This window comes from Styela clava, chromosome 3 (genome assembly GCF_964204865.1).
Source record: "Styela clava chromosome 3, kaStyClav1.hap1.2, whole genome shotgun sequence".
NCBI lineage: Eukaryota > Metazoa > Chordata > Ascidiacea > Stolidobranchia > Styelidae > Styela > Styela clava.
In genome coordinates, this window is record NC_135252.1 from 12866291 (window position 1) to 12882138 (window position 15848).

The 15848-nt window shown below is 33.3% G+C and overlaps 1 protein-coding gene across 2 annotated transcripts in view; it reads right to left on the reverse strand.

Moving 5' to 3' along the window:
• Positions 1-1284: 1284 nt before the first annotated feature.
• LOC120342505 (protein scribble homolog) overlaps positions 1285-15848 on the reverse strand; it is a 37538-nt gene continuing 22974 nt past the window's right edge. The window contains exons 18-32 of one of the 2 annotated variants that reach the window (XM_039411358.2): positions 15490-15594; positions 15016-15189; positions 14017-14244; positions 13543-13653; positions 12816-12992; positions 11986-12102; positions 11564-11755; positions 10318-10407; positions 9123-9239; positions 7627-7752; positions 6798-7071; positions 6023-6200; positions 4960-5091; positions 4621-4710; positions 1285-4041 (exon numbers count right to left, since the gene is read on the reverse strand). In XM_039411358.2, coding sequence (XP_039267292.2) covers positions 3942-4041; positions 4621-4710; positions 4960-5091; positions 6023-6200; positions 6798-7071; positions 7627-7752; positions 9123-9239; positions 10318-10407; positions 11564-11755; positions 11986-12102; positions 12816-12992; positions 13543-13653; positions 14017-14244; positions 15016-15189; positions 15490-15594 — 2211 coding nt within the window. In that variant the 3' untranslated portion in view covers positions 1285-3941. The remainder of the gene's footprint in view (positions 4042-4620; positions 4711-4959; positions 5092-6022; positions 6201-6797; positions 7072-7626; positions 7753-9122; positions 9240-10317; positions 10408-11563; positions 11756-11985; positions 12103-12815; positions 12993-13542; positions 13654-14016; positions 14245-15015; positions 15190-15489; positions 15595-15848) is intronic. The other variant, XM_039411359.2, reaches the window with a different exon arrangement.

Sequence of the window (15848 nt, forward strand, 5' to 3'; positions counted from 1 at the left end):
AGCAAAGCAAATCTAATCACTAATCGTATACGGTATCCTTTACGACGAATAACTCCACACGCGGTCACCTTGAAACACGTGTGACCTCTTACTCAGCGTTCGAGCGTATCATTCAAACGCCGGTAAATAAGCTCTCGGTCGATTAGTCAGCGTGATTGCAAGTCTGTAAGCAGTCACATTTATTGCTCGCTAGAACAGACCCGTTAAATACACATAAATAACCAGCAAACAACTGCTTAGCGCGTTCGGAACGACCAACGAAAATCAAACTCGTTGCAGCCAGTTTTAAAATTTTCGTAATACTCCCGTTTAAAAAATGTGAACGCAAGAAAAATGGTATAATGGTCGTTCACTGAAAGTCCATAACCTAGCTCTCCTAAAGCTCACGAAGCTAGCATACTTTTTTGCGGCAACGGCCCGCTACATATTTCACTGTATGCCATATAAAAGCTGCTTGAAATATTGGCGTGTTGTATCTATGATGGCACATGTTACCAATTCTTTACAGAAAATTATAAACGAACTGTACACCGAAGTCTGCACAAACTTAAGACTCATCACATAGGAAACTGAGGTGTGCTACATCCATCTGCAGCCGGATGGAATTAGTCCCGTCTTGGCGCTCGATTAGAGTGTTTGTGACGGAATAAAAGTCAATTCGAACACGTTATCGACCTTGCGTATGTGTTGCATCACTCGGCGTGAGAAGAGAATAAAGAGAGAGGAATAGGTGACGTCTACTGGTGACGTATAATAAAACGAGAGAAAAAACATGGCCGCCCGTCGCTCGCAATGTGATTGCGCAATAGCTCGGCAATGACTTGCATGTTGTATAATCAATAGTGTTGGCTTCCGATGAGCAGAGCACTGGGCGAAGGCTATGGATAGGATGCTTCCCTACATACGTACATATTGCAACAAAAGATGACATAGTACGTTACATACTTGATGAAAAATTCCTTGTTTAATTAAACGCACTTTCGAAACGCGTTTAGCCAATCGAAGACATGCGGCTCACGCCCATACCGATGAAAACACCGGTCCAATCAGATCTGTCGAATTCGCGGCCGCAACCCCGCCTCCACATTTCTTGCCGAAAAATCACTACAGGATTATCAGATGTGAACTCTCCTGATTGATTCCTAATCCTACTGATCAGTGAGATAACGCGCTACTGCTTTGTGTCTGTAAAGTTGTAATACTAAATAAAAACAAGTTGGCAACCAACCGTGCGCATTTTTGATCTAGTCCTTGCCCTTATAATCAGATAACAGAACACAAACGTAAAATGCCACAACATGTTAAGTAGCAAAATTTATTGAGTTAAAACGCAAAAAAAAATATCGCTGTAGCGTTCAAGAACAAAAACTATTATAACTATAACAATGGGAAATTAACCCATTATTAATAATTAAGTGACATTCACAAAGTTGAAAAACCTTCTCTACCATTTTATGTACCAGATATATTCAAGAACAACCAATGAGTCAAGGTTTGAGACCCAGAGCATTTTTCACTTTTAACACTTCGGGCAGCACCTCCCCAAAATCGATTTAAATTTCCATCTTTAGCTGATGATGTACAGTGCTCCATTGGACACACATTCTTTTTATAGACAATGGAATATAAAACTGCTCACAACCGTTTAGCCAGAATAAACCCAGAAATACGTAAGCTAAAATATTGTGCAGGAACAACTGGCGACTTTGTGTAAGATATTTATGATTCCATTGCGATTATCATGGATTAATGAATCGAAAAAATGGCTTATTATATAAAATTGGTATTTTTATTAGAATAAAATTACAATATTATTACTACTATTAAAAATTTTAAAAACAGTTTTTCACTACAATTATTAGAAAACATACAGGGATTGTGCAACAAAACAAAAATACAGGTTACATAAAATTATAAATCTTATTATCAACCAACAATTCATTTAGCTGCAGTATCAACTTTGAATACATATAAATTGATGCAACCACTTATTTATAAAAGAAAAATAACCCAATCATTGAGTGCATACAAAATTCATGCTATTGAATTAAATTATAGTAGTATTCAATATTGTCAGATATTACAAGTTAAAGCACCGATCAACAGTAATTAAAGGCTATCAATTCATTAACATATTATGCCCACCTTATGTTAAAATAAACTCAAATTTCCATTCAAAATGGGCTGAATATCCTCATTCTTTTCATAATAAATACACTATAATCTGAATTTTAATTCCTGGTTTAAAAAAATGTTCTTATAGGATTGAGATTACATCATAATAGTGTCCTGTTACAGAAAATTTTATAGTCATTTTCGGGTGTTTTAAGTATCCATGGTAAAAATCAGAATTACCAAACAGATAAAGGGTTTAAAACAGAATGTTTTATTTCTTAAATTTTATTATCCAGCTTGTGCAGTTAATTTCATTTCATTTCAAATATTTTGCATCAATTTAAATCCATCATATTCATATTAAATTCATATTCGAAATTTTATTATTCTTTCAAGTGCTCCTATTATTTGTCAAGTGATGACGCAAAAAAATAAAGAATAACGTCACAACCTACATTGTATTTATCTATACTAACTCTTCTTATCATAGTTTTTATCATATTTTATACACAAAACAATCTATGTTATTGTACATTATAATAGGCAGCATAAAATGAAATGAAACATGTAAGAAGAGTCACACAAAAACACACTGAATAGTAAAAAAAAAAAACAGTAAGGTAACATACACGAAAAAAAGTACAGATTATATGAATTACTTGAAAAATAATAAAAATAAAATTATTTTCATTATGGAGTTGTATCTTTTACCAATAATATTGAAAAGACATATCAGTTTAGATTGATTTGACTAAATTTCATGTTCAACCATGCATTTGCCAGATATACATCACATCATTAAGATTTTGTTCACATGTGTCACGTCCTTGGCCAATCATATTTGGTACGATCGACCAGAATACTACAAGGTGTTTATTTTGCGATAAGAATTTTTGTGTATTTGAAAAATCATCAAAATTTTATCTTTAAAAATTTCTTCTTATCTATGATCGACTATCCTTGATAGTCATCCTTGATGATCAGAGAATTTTGCTTTTAAAAATTGTGTTTCCATTTATTGGGCTGTTAAATCTGAATTCAAATCTAAACCTCACAATCATTAGCATTTGTTAGATACCATTATATTGAATAATCAATGTCAGATGTGAGAATCATGTTTCAAAATGGTTAACAGTAAAATTATTATAAATGATAGAAATTTTACTTAGTAAATTTATTTTGCAATAGCAAATTTTAAATTTTCAAAACTACTTTGACTACTACTATCAACATGGGTTTTAAAATTCTTGTTCTAAACAGATATTTCTATATTTAAATGCTAAAACCATTTTTTTGGGTAAAATCTAAGCAATGAACTAAAAACTACAACAGCATAAACTTTTGTTGCGACAACGTAATAAAAATTTCAATGATTGGTGTTGATTTGTGACAAAAACATCAATAATTATTTCAATTAATAGTAACGCAAAAAACAACAAGTTGTTTAAAAACCTCAAAAAATAGCACCACGTCTTTATTATAGAGTGCAGACAAACTGTTTTCAATAATAAGGCAATAAAAACGGCTACAATAACAGATTAAAACGCGACAGACTACAAGAAAAGTAAAATAAATTTTGAAGCCATTGCCAAATATATACAAACTTTCTTTCAGTGTAAATATCAATTTTTCTGAAGCAAATATTTCGACAAGCAGTGAGTTATTCATAAAGTAGCATGTTCCTACTTATCCACAGCTCAAACTCGGCAAAATTCCTCTTACACTTGATTCTTACACTTGAAATCTAGATCCCTTTTTATTCAGTCGTGGTAATGTTGTTGATTAGTCGGTAACTACATGGTGTTTTGATTCAGTGTGTATTTTATTTAACTGTAAGACCCTCTGTCGCTCAGTCTTTTTTGAATCATTTTTTCTTTTGTTATGACCATCTGAGCTTGAATTGCGTCATCTTCAAGTAACCTCAAGCTGTCAAAATAGTCAACAGTTACAGTGCAATATTGTAATCACAATAATTTCTCTTTTATACGGTGGCCATATACAAGCATCCACTAATATCTAACGATACGTAAAGTGCTACTATTGTTTGGAAGGACCGAAATTTTTCCCAATTTGTTACACCTTGGGTGATGGGATTTGAACCAAAGATGTAAAATCTGCAATGCCAACGCAGTAATGCCTAACGTTTCAACTGTTAGTCCATCTCGCCCCTAGTGACACATTCACAGTAGTGCATGTAAAAATACGAATGACATTATAAGTAAATGATATTAGCACTTGATTAAATTATACACCCACTGCTTTGCAACAAAGGAAAACAATAAAAACGACTTGAAAACACCAGCGTTATTTATAGGACATGCAGCAGCATTCATTGTAAAGAGCAACGCATAGTGAATCGCACCAAAATACTTGCAGTACAAAATATAGACCGCAAATCGGGCCCACAGAAATAGACAATGCGTAACTATGAGATGATAAAATGCAAAAGGTATAATTAATATAATAATATGATTTGTACTTTTTAAACTTACTGCTAATACTTACACTTCCTGTCTTTTTTGTTGTCTTTTCATTGCTTCGTGTGCTCTCTTATCAGCTGGCGATAAATCTCTCCTTGGGTCAACAGAGTGAGCACTGATAAGATAAGAAAGGTCATGTTTAAATTAATCATAAATTCATAAACAAGAATTTAAGGAATAAGTCAGAATTTCAATAATCCTTTACGTGAAAGATACTTTTTTGAGAGATGCGAATTGTATCAAGACATCGAAAAACCATTTCAATGCTGTGAGCAACGAAATTTAATTTACTACATAAATAAACACTAACTAAATATTTCCATGTTGTTTCACATTTGCAGAAAGCAAGTTTTTCCATACTCACAATGGAGAAGGTTCGTTGAAAAATTTATTAGTCTTGTCCATATCCCTTTCTAATGTTCTTATCGCTTCCCTATCATGTCCATCTGACATTGATTTCAAAGCAGCTTGTCCCATCAGTCTTTCTTTAGCCGTCCTGATATGTAAAAGATATAATTAATAACAGTCTCCTGAAAATTTCACACAGAATTCAAGTCTGAAAAAGTCTAAAAACATGACACTATACAAATTTCGGTGCTCCCGAAGTATGCGAACCAAGATGGCGGACATCGGAACGTAACATGGGTAACAGGTTAGGGTTAGGCGATAAATTTTTTCCAATTTTCCTTATTTTAGTCCTATTATCAGTTCGAAGACTAGCCAAGAGCCTCCCGTAGTATTTATACCTAAAATTATGGCCTAACCCTACCCTAGTACACATATTACATTCCAATGTCCGCCATCTTGGTTCGCATACTTCGGGAGCCCCCAAATTTCAATCATAAAAAGATTTTTGATATAGGTTAGGTTTAGGGTTGAAGTCTGGGTAGAACTTTCCGAACTAAGAATTCTCTGGACAAAATTTTCCCAGTACCATTATTAGGGTTTGATATGTTGAAATGTGGAAATTCATACGCAGAATGCAAGTATCTTTTCTATCAATTTATTGTGGGCATATCGATTGAACATAAATGAGTTTGCTTCGATAGGGGTCAGGCTTGAGCAGGGATACCCATAATTTATTCAGCAGTTCACATCAATATGATCAGGAAAACAGCTATCGGAATGCTACATAAATGAAGTTCTTAGAAAAAAACTTGGGACATAAATTTTTTTGTCTGGTAGGTACATTGACAGTAAACAGGTGAGAGCTCACAGCCTTCCGTGTTCGACAACTTGAAACTTTTTTTAATTGGCAAGCTCGAAAAGTTGAGAATAACACAGTCCATTATAATAGTGCTCCCAAAGGAATAAGTCTCTATTTTGGAGAGAAATAGGACTAACTATATTATGAAATTATATTTTCAAAAGATAGAATTTGGGGCTCAACAGTGTTTTTTAAAAAGTATAGTTGTTTAATTGCTTACAATTGTCTCTCAGGTACTTTATATGAAGGACTTTTCTGTGAAGGTGTGTGAGGTGTTTTTGGTACTGGTTCAGACATATCCTCAATGTTGTGAACAACTTCATCTGCACCCTCTGCCATCCTATCTAGATCCAACGATTTACGAATATCTTCTTTTGACAGTGTACCAAACTTTCGTTCTGTAAGCATTGGATTGGCAAAATGATAAGTTTTACTTGATGATGGATGATACATTTTACCTAAAGGCTCATACACCTCATATTTTGTTATAGTTTTTTCATACACCTCATATTTCGCTAAGATATGCATATTGACCTCATTTTTTGAGCAAATTCTCTTGAAAAAATTTCAAATGTATTCAAGCATACATTTTCATGTTGGACAATCTTAATGGATTCATTAAAAGAATATTCACAATCCTATTTTGTCACAAGATATTCACCAAAATTTACTCTGTCAGGATAGAACATGATTTTACTAAAAAATGTCACATCTTACAGAGAAAACCTAACCATATTGTGATCTTAAATCGATCTCCAAAAATGGTACAGAATCGTGAGACAAATTTCAGTGTAATTATTTATTAATACATTATGGAATTGGGAATCTAAATGGTTGAAAAAGTGGATTAAAATGACATAGAGATACGAGAACTTTTAATTTTTTAGAATTGATCCAAACTTTTATAATGCTGCTTTTCCTAATATAGCAATTTATAATGTAACAAAATATTTCACATTTAATGTTTTAATCAATTTATTCAAAGCATAACTCACGTTCTTCCCTCTTTAAACTTCCGAGATCTTGAACACTAACAAGACTGATTTTCTTTCGTCGAACACTTGCATCAGGATCAGGTGATTTGAAAGCAGAACTTTCAAACATACTGCGTCGATCTTTAAACGACATTGTTTTTTCCGGTACAGGTGGGGGTACTTTAGAAGCAGGTACCCGCATAGGGACTGGGGGAGCAGACATGGGGAGTTCAAATGAACGAGGTTGTGATGCAGTGCGAAACTCAACAGCATTGTTGTTGGTGTTGTTAGAAAACTGGAAGATCATGAAAAAAGTTTATCGCATATAAAAAGCATCGCATCCAACATAAAATATTGTGAATACTGAAACGATGTTTATTAGGTAATCGATAATATCTAATAATATGTAATGAGAGACTATTTATTTAACAACAATAATCTTTCAAATTCGATATTGTCTATCCAATTTATTACATCCTGTGTGTGATGTGAATTTGAACCAAAGATATGTATCCGGCAATGCTGAAATAGTTAAGTCCAACGCTTTAACCACTAGTCTATTACGCCTAGTGTGAATTTCTTTGTCTAAAAGACATATTACAAAAATTCTGAAAAAATAGAATACTACTTGTGAATCAGCGTATACAAAATAATAATAGAATAAAAACATTGGACACACAATAATTAAAAGCAAGCTGTGCCACCAAGCCTAAAAGCAAACCATATCAGTATGATATGACTTAAAAGCCAAGCCAGGTAATTTATCATAAACTCAATCTTACAAAAAAAAAATACAGAAGAAATATAATGTAATCCTATTTGGGACAAATGGCATCGGGTTATTTAGTACCTTCGGTGCAGCAGGCAATACTTTATCAATATTTTTTCTGCTTGGTAAAGCAGCAAGATCATGATAATTGAATTTAAATGTAGTGGGATCTTCCCGCACTTCTTCAATTGGTTCAGTAGTGTGAACCTGAATGAAATGATGAAATATAATATAAGAATATGTATGCTTGTGGGAATAGATAATAAAGATGCCGCGTATCATGCAATGGAAGTGAACGTAGAGTAGAAAATACAAAATAGTGGAAAAAAGTGAGACCAGAGTTTGTGAAGCAGATATAGAGAAAAACGACTTTCTGAAACTTGATTTGCATATATAATTCGATAATTAAAACAAGAGCATCTTAGTTTTCATAATATATTGCTGAAAGTACGAGATGACAATTCACACAGTAATGAAGTGATTGGTGACAATATGGAGTCACGCATCTTACTGATGAACGTCTCCTGCCAAGAAGAGGTTTTGAATGTGGGAGAGCTGCTAATTCTTTGTAATCTGACACTTTAACTCGAGGACGCCGTGAGTAACCGGGTGAGCTCGGGACAGATTGTGACACTCCGAGTGGGTGTGATATAGCAACAGCGTGTTTCCCTTCTGCGCGACGTATCTTTCTCAAAAACATATCTTCCACGACTGGATCCGGTGGCTTATCGAGATAGCCAATTTGTTGCCTTGGACCACGAGACCAATCAAGGCCGGGACTTCTTAAACACGGGAAGAAAACGTCTTCAATACTTCTCATACTATGAGTCTCATTGCCACGAAAAGTATACTCTGGTAGATACCTCTGCCCACAGCGTCTTTGCTGTGAGCGGATTACGAGATTAGATTCAGACATCTTTTGAAATCGAGTAAGAGTGGCAAAACCAGCCGGTATAGCAGAGAATTTTGTTGCCGCAGAAGAGCGAGTATCCATGGTAGCTGATTTTGGTAAGAGAAGTGATTTTCCATATGGAAATTTTCTACCAATAATAGGCAAGGTTTGTGCTCTAGATAAGAAAAGCTGCGAAAGGAAAGAAGTTGTATAGAAAATAGTCAAGTGGACTAGAATTTGTATAGAAAAGTTGAAGAAGGTAAACGATGATGGCCTGAGAACATTTGAAATAAAGGATTGTTGGTCAAGTGCATATTGTACAGTGTTAGCAAAAATTCGGATTGATACAAGATAGAAATAAAGAATTAATTGAAAGTGTATTTGTTCGGCATATTACAGTAAACCACAACTGAATTCCACTAATATTAATAGCAATATAAATGAAGACAACATTACATACTAAACATAGACAACACCAAAGAAGCAGACCTTCGCAAGTATAACATATATCAAATTAGTGTTATGTACATGACAAATGACAGCTTTTAGGATTTAATCTATTGAATCTTTCAGATTGGCATTGCCTATATACAAAACATCCAATTTTGTTGGTGATGGATAGGGTGTGAATCCGGTACCTCTGAATACCAAAATTGAAGTCTCACTACTGTCATTTTATTCCTACCTCTCCATTAACTTTCTTAATTTCTTCTTCTTCTTGAACATTTTCTTCAATCTGTTTCTTCCTTTTTTCATTTTCTTCTTTTTCCCATTCATCTTGTTCTCTGATCATATCAGCTTCCTTTATCACCAAAACCACATTTTTTAAACTTACGCAAAAAATTTTTCCAAACCACCAAAGTTTCAAATTCAAAATGTCACACAAATAAAGTAAAATCACTGCATCTCACACACAAAACTAGTGCGATTGCTTCAAACAGGGATGACCAAAAATAATGAATTTACTATTTCGAATACATTCCAAAATAGTATCTTCAATTAATTCTGAATTGGGTTTATATTCCTCCAGTAACACACTGAAATCAATCTGTATTCATGACTTTCAATTTGAAAAAGTAGGAAAGTTATGACAAATAGCAATCGTTTTTTTCATAGTTTTCCGAAATTGAAAGAAGTTTAAAGTTGTGTTTGTTATATCAAGAATTTAAAATATTGAATATAATCAATTCCTCCGCAATTCAGTTTGGACATCCTTGGCTTAACAATATTAAAAATATCCTTGCCTTATTCAAACAGTTTATAACTCAATTGAGTGTACAAAAAAACACGCAATGGCACACAAATGATTGCATAAAAATTATTTCATCGCAGAAGACTTCCGAACCAAAATTAAATTGTGCATGAAGGAATCATGAAATCTGACAACAAAAATCGTACTGGTACATCAAAGGCAAAATAAGAGCAAGCATACAAAAAGCCAGTAAATGTTGAATAGCTAAATGACATTGAGTAAGCATAAGCCATATAATAAGTTCAAGATTCTTTAAATGGTTACAATCCAAACAAATAAGTTATGAAACACTATGATTGTTAACCAGTAAAACTTGTGCTATTTAAAGAAAAATAACCTACAAGGCTACAGTCAATTCTTTGAAATAGCATTAGAAAAACAGATAAAATAGCTGAGGAACAAGTATTTCTCTGGCTGTCAGTCTGGCTACCAAGCCATAAGGCAATGAAATCCCTTGAAATGAAAATTTCACAAAGGAGCTGAGTTTATCAAAATACTAACACTTTTCTTTATGCATGCTAAAAAGTGAATCCAATGACGGAAAGTATAGTCATTTGGTGAATTGGAGATATAGGAAAAAGAACTATTGGTTTACAAGTACAAAAATATTGAGGTCTATCACTATTACCTGTTTTTTAATATTAATCTCCTCGGGAGACAAATCTTGGTCGATGGATCCCATGCTATCGCTGACATTATTTGAAGTCGTTATATTCACCTATGACGTGATTTCAATCAAACATGCAGTGTTACAAGGTAATGATTACAGACTAAGCAATAAGGCTCAAGCAGATTTTAAAACTGATCTGGATTTGCCGATAGCTGATGAGAAAAACTTCAAAATTCCAAAATCAGGTAAGTTTTAAGTATAATGTTGACAGGCCAGATTTTTCCAATTTTTAAGCAATATGAGATACAATTTTTGATTTTTCCAGCGACTCACAGTATCCAAGTCTTACAGAGACCTGGTTTTTGAAAAAGCAAAATCATATTTCGTAACTAAAGCTGGATTTGAAATGAATACGATAATTTGAACCTGCAATTCCATTAAAGTTAAGTCTGGCACTTTAACCAAAAGGCCACAGTGCCCAAATGTTTATTTTCGAGAATAGATTATATTTTTTAGGGCATCATTTTGACTAATATAAAGAAGGTATTATATATCACAATCCAAATAAAAACCAAATAAAACAATAAAATCCAGTTAGAATATATTATAAACTTCTACTGTTCATGTCCAAGATTGAGAAATTTTTCATGGTTCACACAAAATGGCTATACCCTTTACACATACACACACTTAAACGAAACAACCTACACATTAATCTTCACACAACCTGATGAAAACCTCATGTTAGCTATTCATGACCAACTCGCAACGTTCATAAAATAAATACTTATAAGTTATAACTATGAGGAATTGGCAATAATGATAAGGTTGACAAAATCCAGACGTATGTTCTGATTTGCATATGAGATGTTACTTCAAGATTCCAAAATATAAAGTTCTACCATCGTGACTAAATTCAATATTTAAATAAATCTTCGGGTCAAATGCAAACTGAAATTTAATTTCACTGTTTATAATTATTGAAAGAAAAGAATGATAAAATTTATGTAATAATTTTTATCACATATCAGAAGCAGTTGATTTGAAGCAAAAATGTGATTGCAGTCACAGCCTTTAGCAACAGCCATAGGACAAAATTATAAATTTTGGAATTTCGGAATGCCACCAAAGCGAGTCACCAAACAGTGCGTTGCAAATTTTGCATTAAAATCAACATGCACATGTATCAGCACTGAGCAAACAAGCCCGCCACCAAGCGTATGCAATGTGTATCATATTCACCAAATCTAGTTAAATGACTTACATCCTCTGGACCAATTCCGTCTTCAGCATCATATCCATAGCACACAAGTAAAGAGATATACTCTCCTGCAGCTCTGAGTGCTTTTGCTGCTTCAGCATGAGTGCTACCGAGTAATGATTGGCCATTAACCTCCAATAACCTGTGACCAGGTTTGAGACGACCCTCTCGAGTCGCTGCCCCATCGTTCGCAATCTAAAAGCAAATGCTTGGTGCTACTACTACAAGTGAATGGGATCAGGCTAAAAACAATTATATTAAGAAGACAATGCCGCTAATGACTTCTTAAAAACGTGTTCTTTATTATATTAGTAATGTTACACGATTGCCTGCAATTAAGATAGACAACTACTGAGCAAATAGAGGCCATAAGATGAGACAGATTTGAAAAATTAACCGGTGACTACAAAGTCTAATTATCCTACCCTTGATATAAAAATTCCTTCATCAGTGTTATCATTTGGATTTCCAGGTTGTCCTTGTACACCACCTCTGATACTGATTCCTAACTTTTCACCAGAGTACCTTGTGAAATTGATCTCCTGAGAATGACATATTTTGGATTAAAAATACATAGGATTAAGTTACCTTGGGAAAACATGCAGCAAAGGAATAATGAATAACAAAATATTCAAATAATGGCCAGCAGTAAGCAGCATAGCCAAACTGAAAGGTCTTTCAGGAATAAATAAAATATTTCCACTAAATCTCCTCCTTTGGCTAAATTTGGATTATCCTTGCCTCAAATAAGTGACAAGATATTGCACAGGTAAAGAGAAATTTTATTTTAATCAAACAAAACTTGGTAATGTCATGCTGGCCTTCCCCACTGCAGTGCAATAATAGTATTTAAAAAAAGAAATCTGTATAAGATGAATTGAATTTGTAAATATGATAATGGGTATGTCAATATAACAAAATGAGTCACTAAAATGAAGTCGACCCCTGAAAGAGAGAATTCAATTAGACGATAATAGAAAGATATTGAGTTGCTTGCCACTGTCTTTTAATGACACATCCAATCCCTCTAATTTGAAAATGACTTCAAAAGTGATCAAGAGTATTTCATATATTTGAATAATTTTCTCAGATAAAACGGCAATCTAAAAATCCTGCATGAAATTCATTTGGAAAAACCAAAATAACCCATTTCCATGTATTCAAATTGAAAGATCTATACTAAAAACTGAAGGACTACCTATGAAATCATTTTGAAGTCCTAAAGATCAACAGATTATAAATTCATCATCATTACCTGCATTTGTTCAGGTGGTGGATCATGCCTGACAAGTAACCTTATGTTTTCTCCGCTATCTATTAACGCATCAACCGCAGTGGCGTGTGTTGCTTTTCTTAAATTAGTATTATTAACTTCCAGAATTCTATCACCAATATTTAAGTTACTTAATGCCGCTGCTCCTCCCGGTTGAAGCTAAATAAACCAATAAAAGAAAAATTTGTTAATTACTTAATACAGTAAAATAAATTTAACCCAGTCAAATACAGACACTATAACACTATAATATCAATTGAAAAATTATTTCCACATTAGCGCAATTTTTCATATAAAATTTGTCTAAAACAAACAAACCCAACTTCGAAGTGAGTGACTAGTATGGGCAAAATGGCTAAATCGCATGATTTTAGTACAAATTCCTATATTGGTGACAACTTTGCTTGAAAACATGCCACATAATGATTATTGTATATATGGAACAATAGAATGCCAAAATATGTGGGAAGCAGAGTCAAAAAATATCGGGTCCCACATCACAAAAATTGAAAGTATTATCGTTGTAGTGTCTTTAACACTGAAAATTTGAAAATAATCTGTCTGTCAGTTATGAAGAAAAGCATTTTTCCCAACAACAATTGTCACTCCAACAACTGCAACAATTTAGCAAAATAATTCATATGTACATTATTAAATGTCCAATACGAAAGAATCTTGAATCTCTCAATACGACATGTATCATACATACCTTTGATATAAAAATTCCTGGATCTTCAACACCAAATGGATGGCTTATATGATCACTTCCTCCAACTATGCTAAATCCCAGAGCACCATCTCCACGGTGAAGAATTATTTCCTGAAAAGTGAGAAGAAAAAAACTATTATGAGTATCCCATCTTGATGCCAAATTACAAACATATAATTTCAAACATGCATAACCATGAGCATGAAATAATTCATTATCTCTTGTGTTACAAATACATTTCAAAATTATGGACATTACACCAGAATTCCAAACTCATGGAAATTTAGCAAAAAACTCACAGATGGTTAAACTAACCACTCCTGAAATACCTCCGTTTTCACCTTATTTTAATTACCAATAACTGATGTTTAAATTTTCATGCATTATTGATTCTTGAAAATACAAGGGGTTAACCAAATACAATACTTTTTCATCGTCAGCAAAGGTTTAAATAGACTAAACAGTTAAACTTACTTCTGTTACAAACTTTTCATCAGCATTGACACTGTTATATGTGGGAGGTGGTGGGGGTGTTGCGCTTCTTTTATTGTTATTATTGGATTGAACAGGGGGAGGGGAAGGCTGGGAATAATAAATATCTTCTCTGTAAACGACGATAACAACAGGTGATGATATAGGAACTTGTGTTAAAAGCCTGACAGCTTCGTCGTGTCTCATGTTTTTCATTTCGATGCCGTTAATCTGAAAATGAAGATTATATGCATGATAATAAAAGTGAAAATTGTTTTCGAACTTATAACTTGCCACGGCTTAGCCATACAGCAGTAAAAACTATTGCTGACAATATCCACAGCGAATAAAGATCAAAACATGCACTAAATTCGCATTGGTACTTTGTGGCATTTGAATGAAAATACTCTCGAAATATAGTTCCCTTCTTATGACAATCATTATGTTAGCCTTACCTAATCTAAATTTGTACAACAAGTGAATTTGTTAGGGTAGAAGGCTTAGCTATATATGCAGTTAAGCTAATAACTTATGAAGATTCTATTCAATTAAAGAGTCCAGCTGCACATGAATAGAATAGTCATGGATTGAATAGAATAGTCATATTTATTCCAGCTACAGTATCCTTGCAGTATACGCATACGGATTCACTAGCATAAAGGCATAGAAAAAAGATAGGAAGCAACCCAACTCAAACTTATGAAGAGCTGTAGAATTTTGTAAGAAAAACATGCGCATCATTTCAATATAAGAAAAACACTATTCATCCCACTAAGAATCATGTGTTATATAGCAACCTGGCATACCACAACAAAATTCATTTAGCAATCAAACTCTTTTTTGTGTATGATTGTGTTTCAGTAATCCACAAATGCACAAAACTTATGCTGTCTCTAGAATAAGTCCCAAACAACCTAAGTTCTGTTTTTTGGTCACCCATTACAAACCATCTTTGATTAAATGTTTTGTAAAAATATTCTGCAACCCATTTTTATTTCTCACCGAAATTACTTTATCAGAAACTTGTAAAATTCCGTCAACATCAGCACAACCGTCTTCAACAATCTTAGAAATGAAGATCCCAGGATCCGTGGCATGATACATGGTTGAACCAATACCACCAGCGATTGAAAATCCGAGACCATTTTCCGATTTTACCAAACTTGTTGATATCGTCTGAAAATAGACCATATATGGATTCGTAAAATAATATGAGCTGGGGAGGGATACAGTGAATCCATCCCCTCTACTTTTGTTTTCAGAAAATGATAGAGACATTTTTTGGTTATATCAAGAGACTGCAAATGCTTAAATTGACAATTTTGTTTGAATTAATCGATTCTAAATTAATCCCTAATCACTAATTAATCAAATTAAATTAAATCATTAATTTAGAATAAAATAACGGAATATATTTGATTTTGGAAGGATCCCAATCATTTTGGACAATCCTGATAATAAATAATTGCTTCTCACCTCTCCGTGAATTTTCATCTCAGGTTCAGGAGCAAAGGTAACTACAGTTTGTTGTTTGACAGGAATTTCTTCTTCTACTTCATGAATGGATGACTCTTGATGAACCTTGGATTGTGACAAAGAAAGAAAACATTTTAATATAAAAGTATTCAAAATATATGTAAATGTAGTCATTGGTGACAAATATAATTTAAAAAAATTTGGTAAAACAAGGTTAAAACAGCAGAACGATAGTAACTAAAATTATTGTATAATAAGATGAAAAAAGTAACGACGCTCAGAAGAAATAGCATAATATAATAATTTAGTATATTTCTATTGAAATTTTTTTGTCATTTTGAATATTTGACAGAAAATGC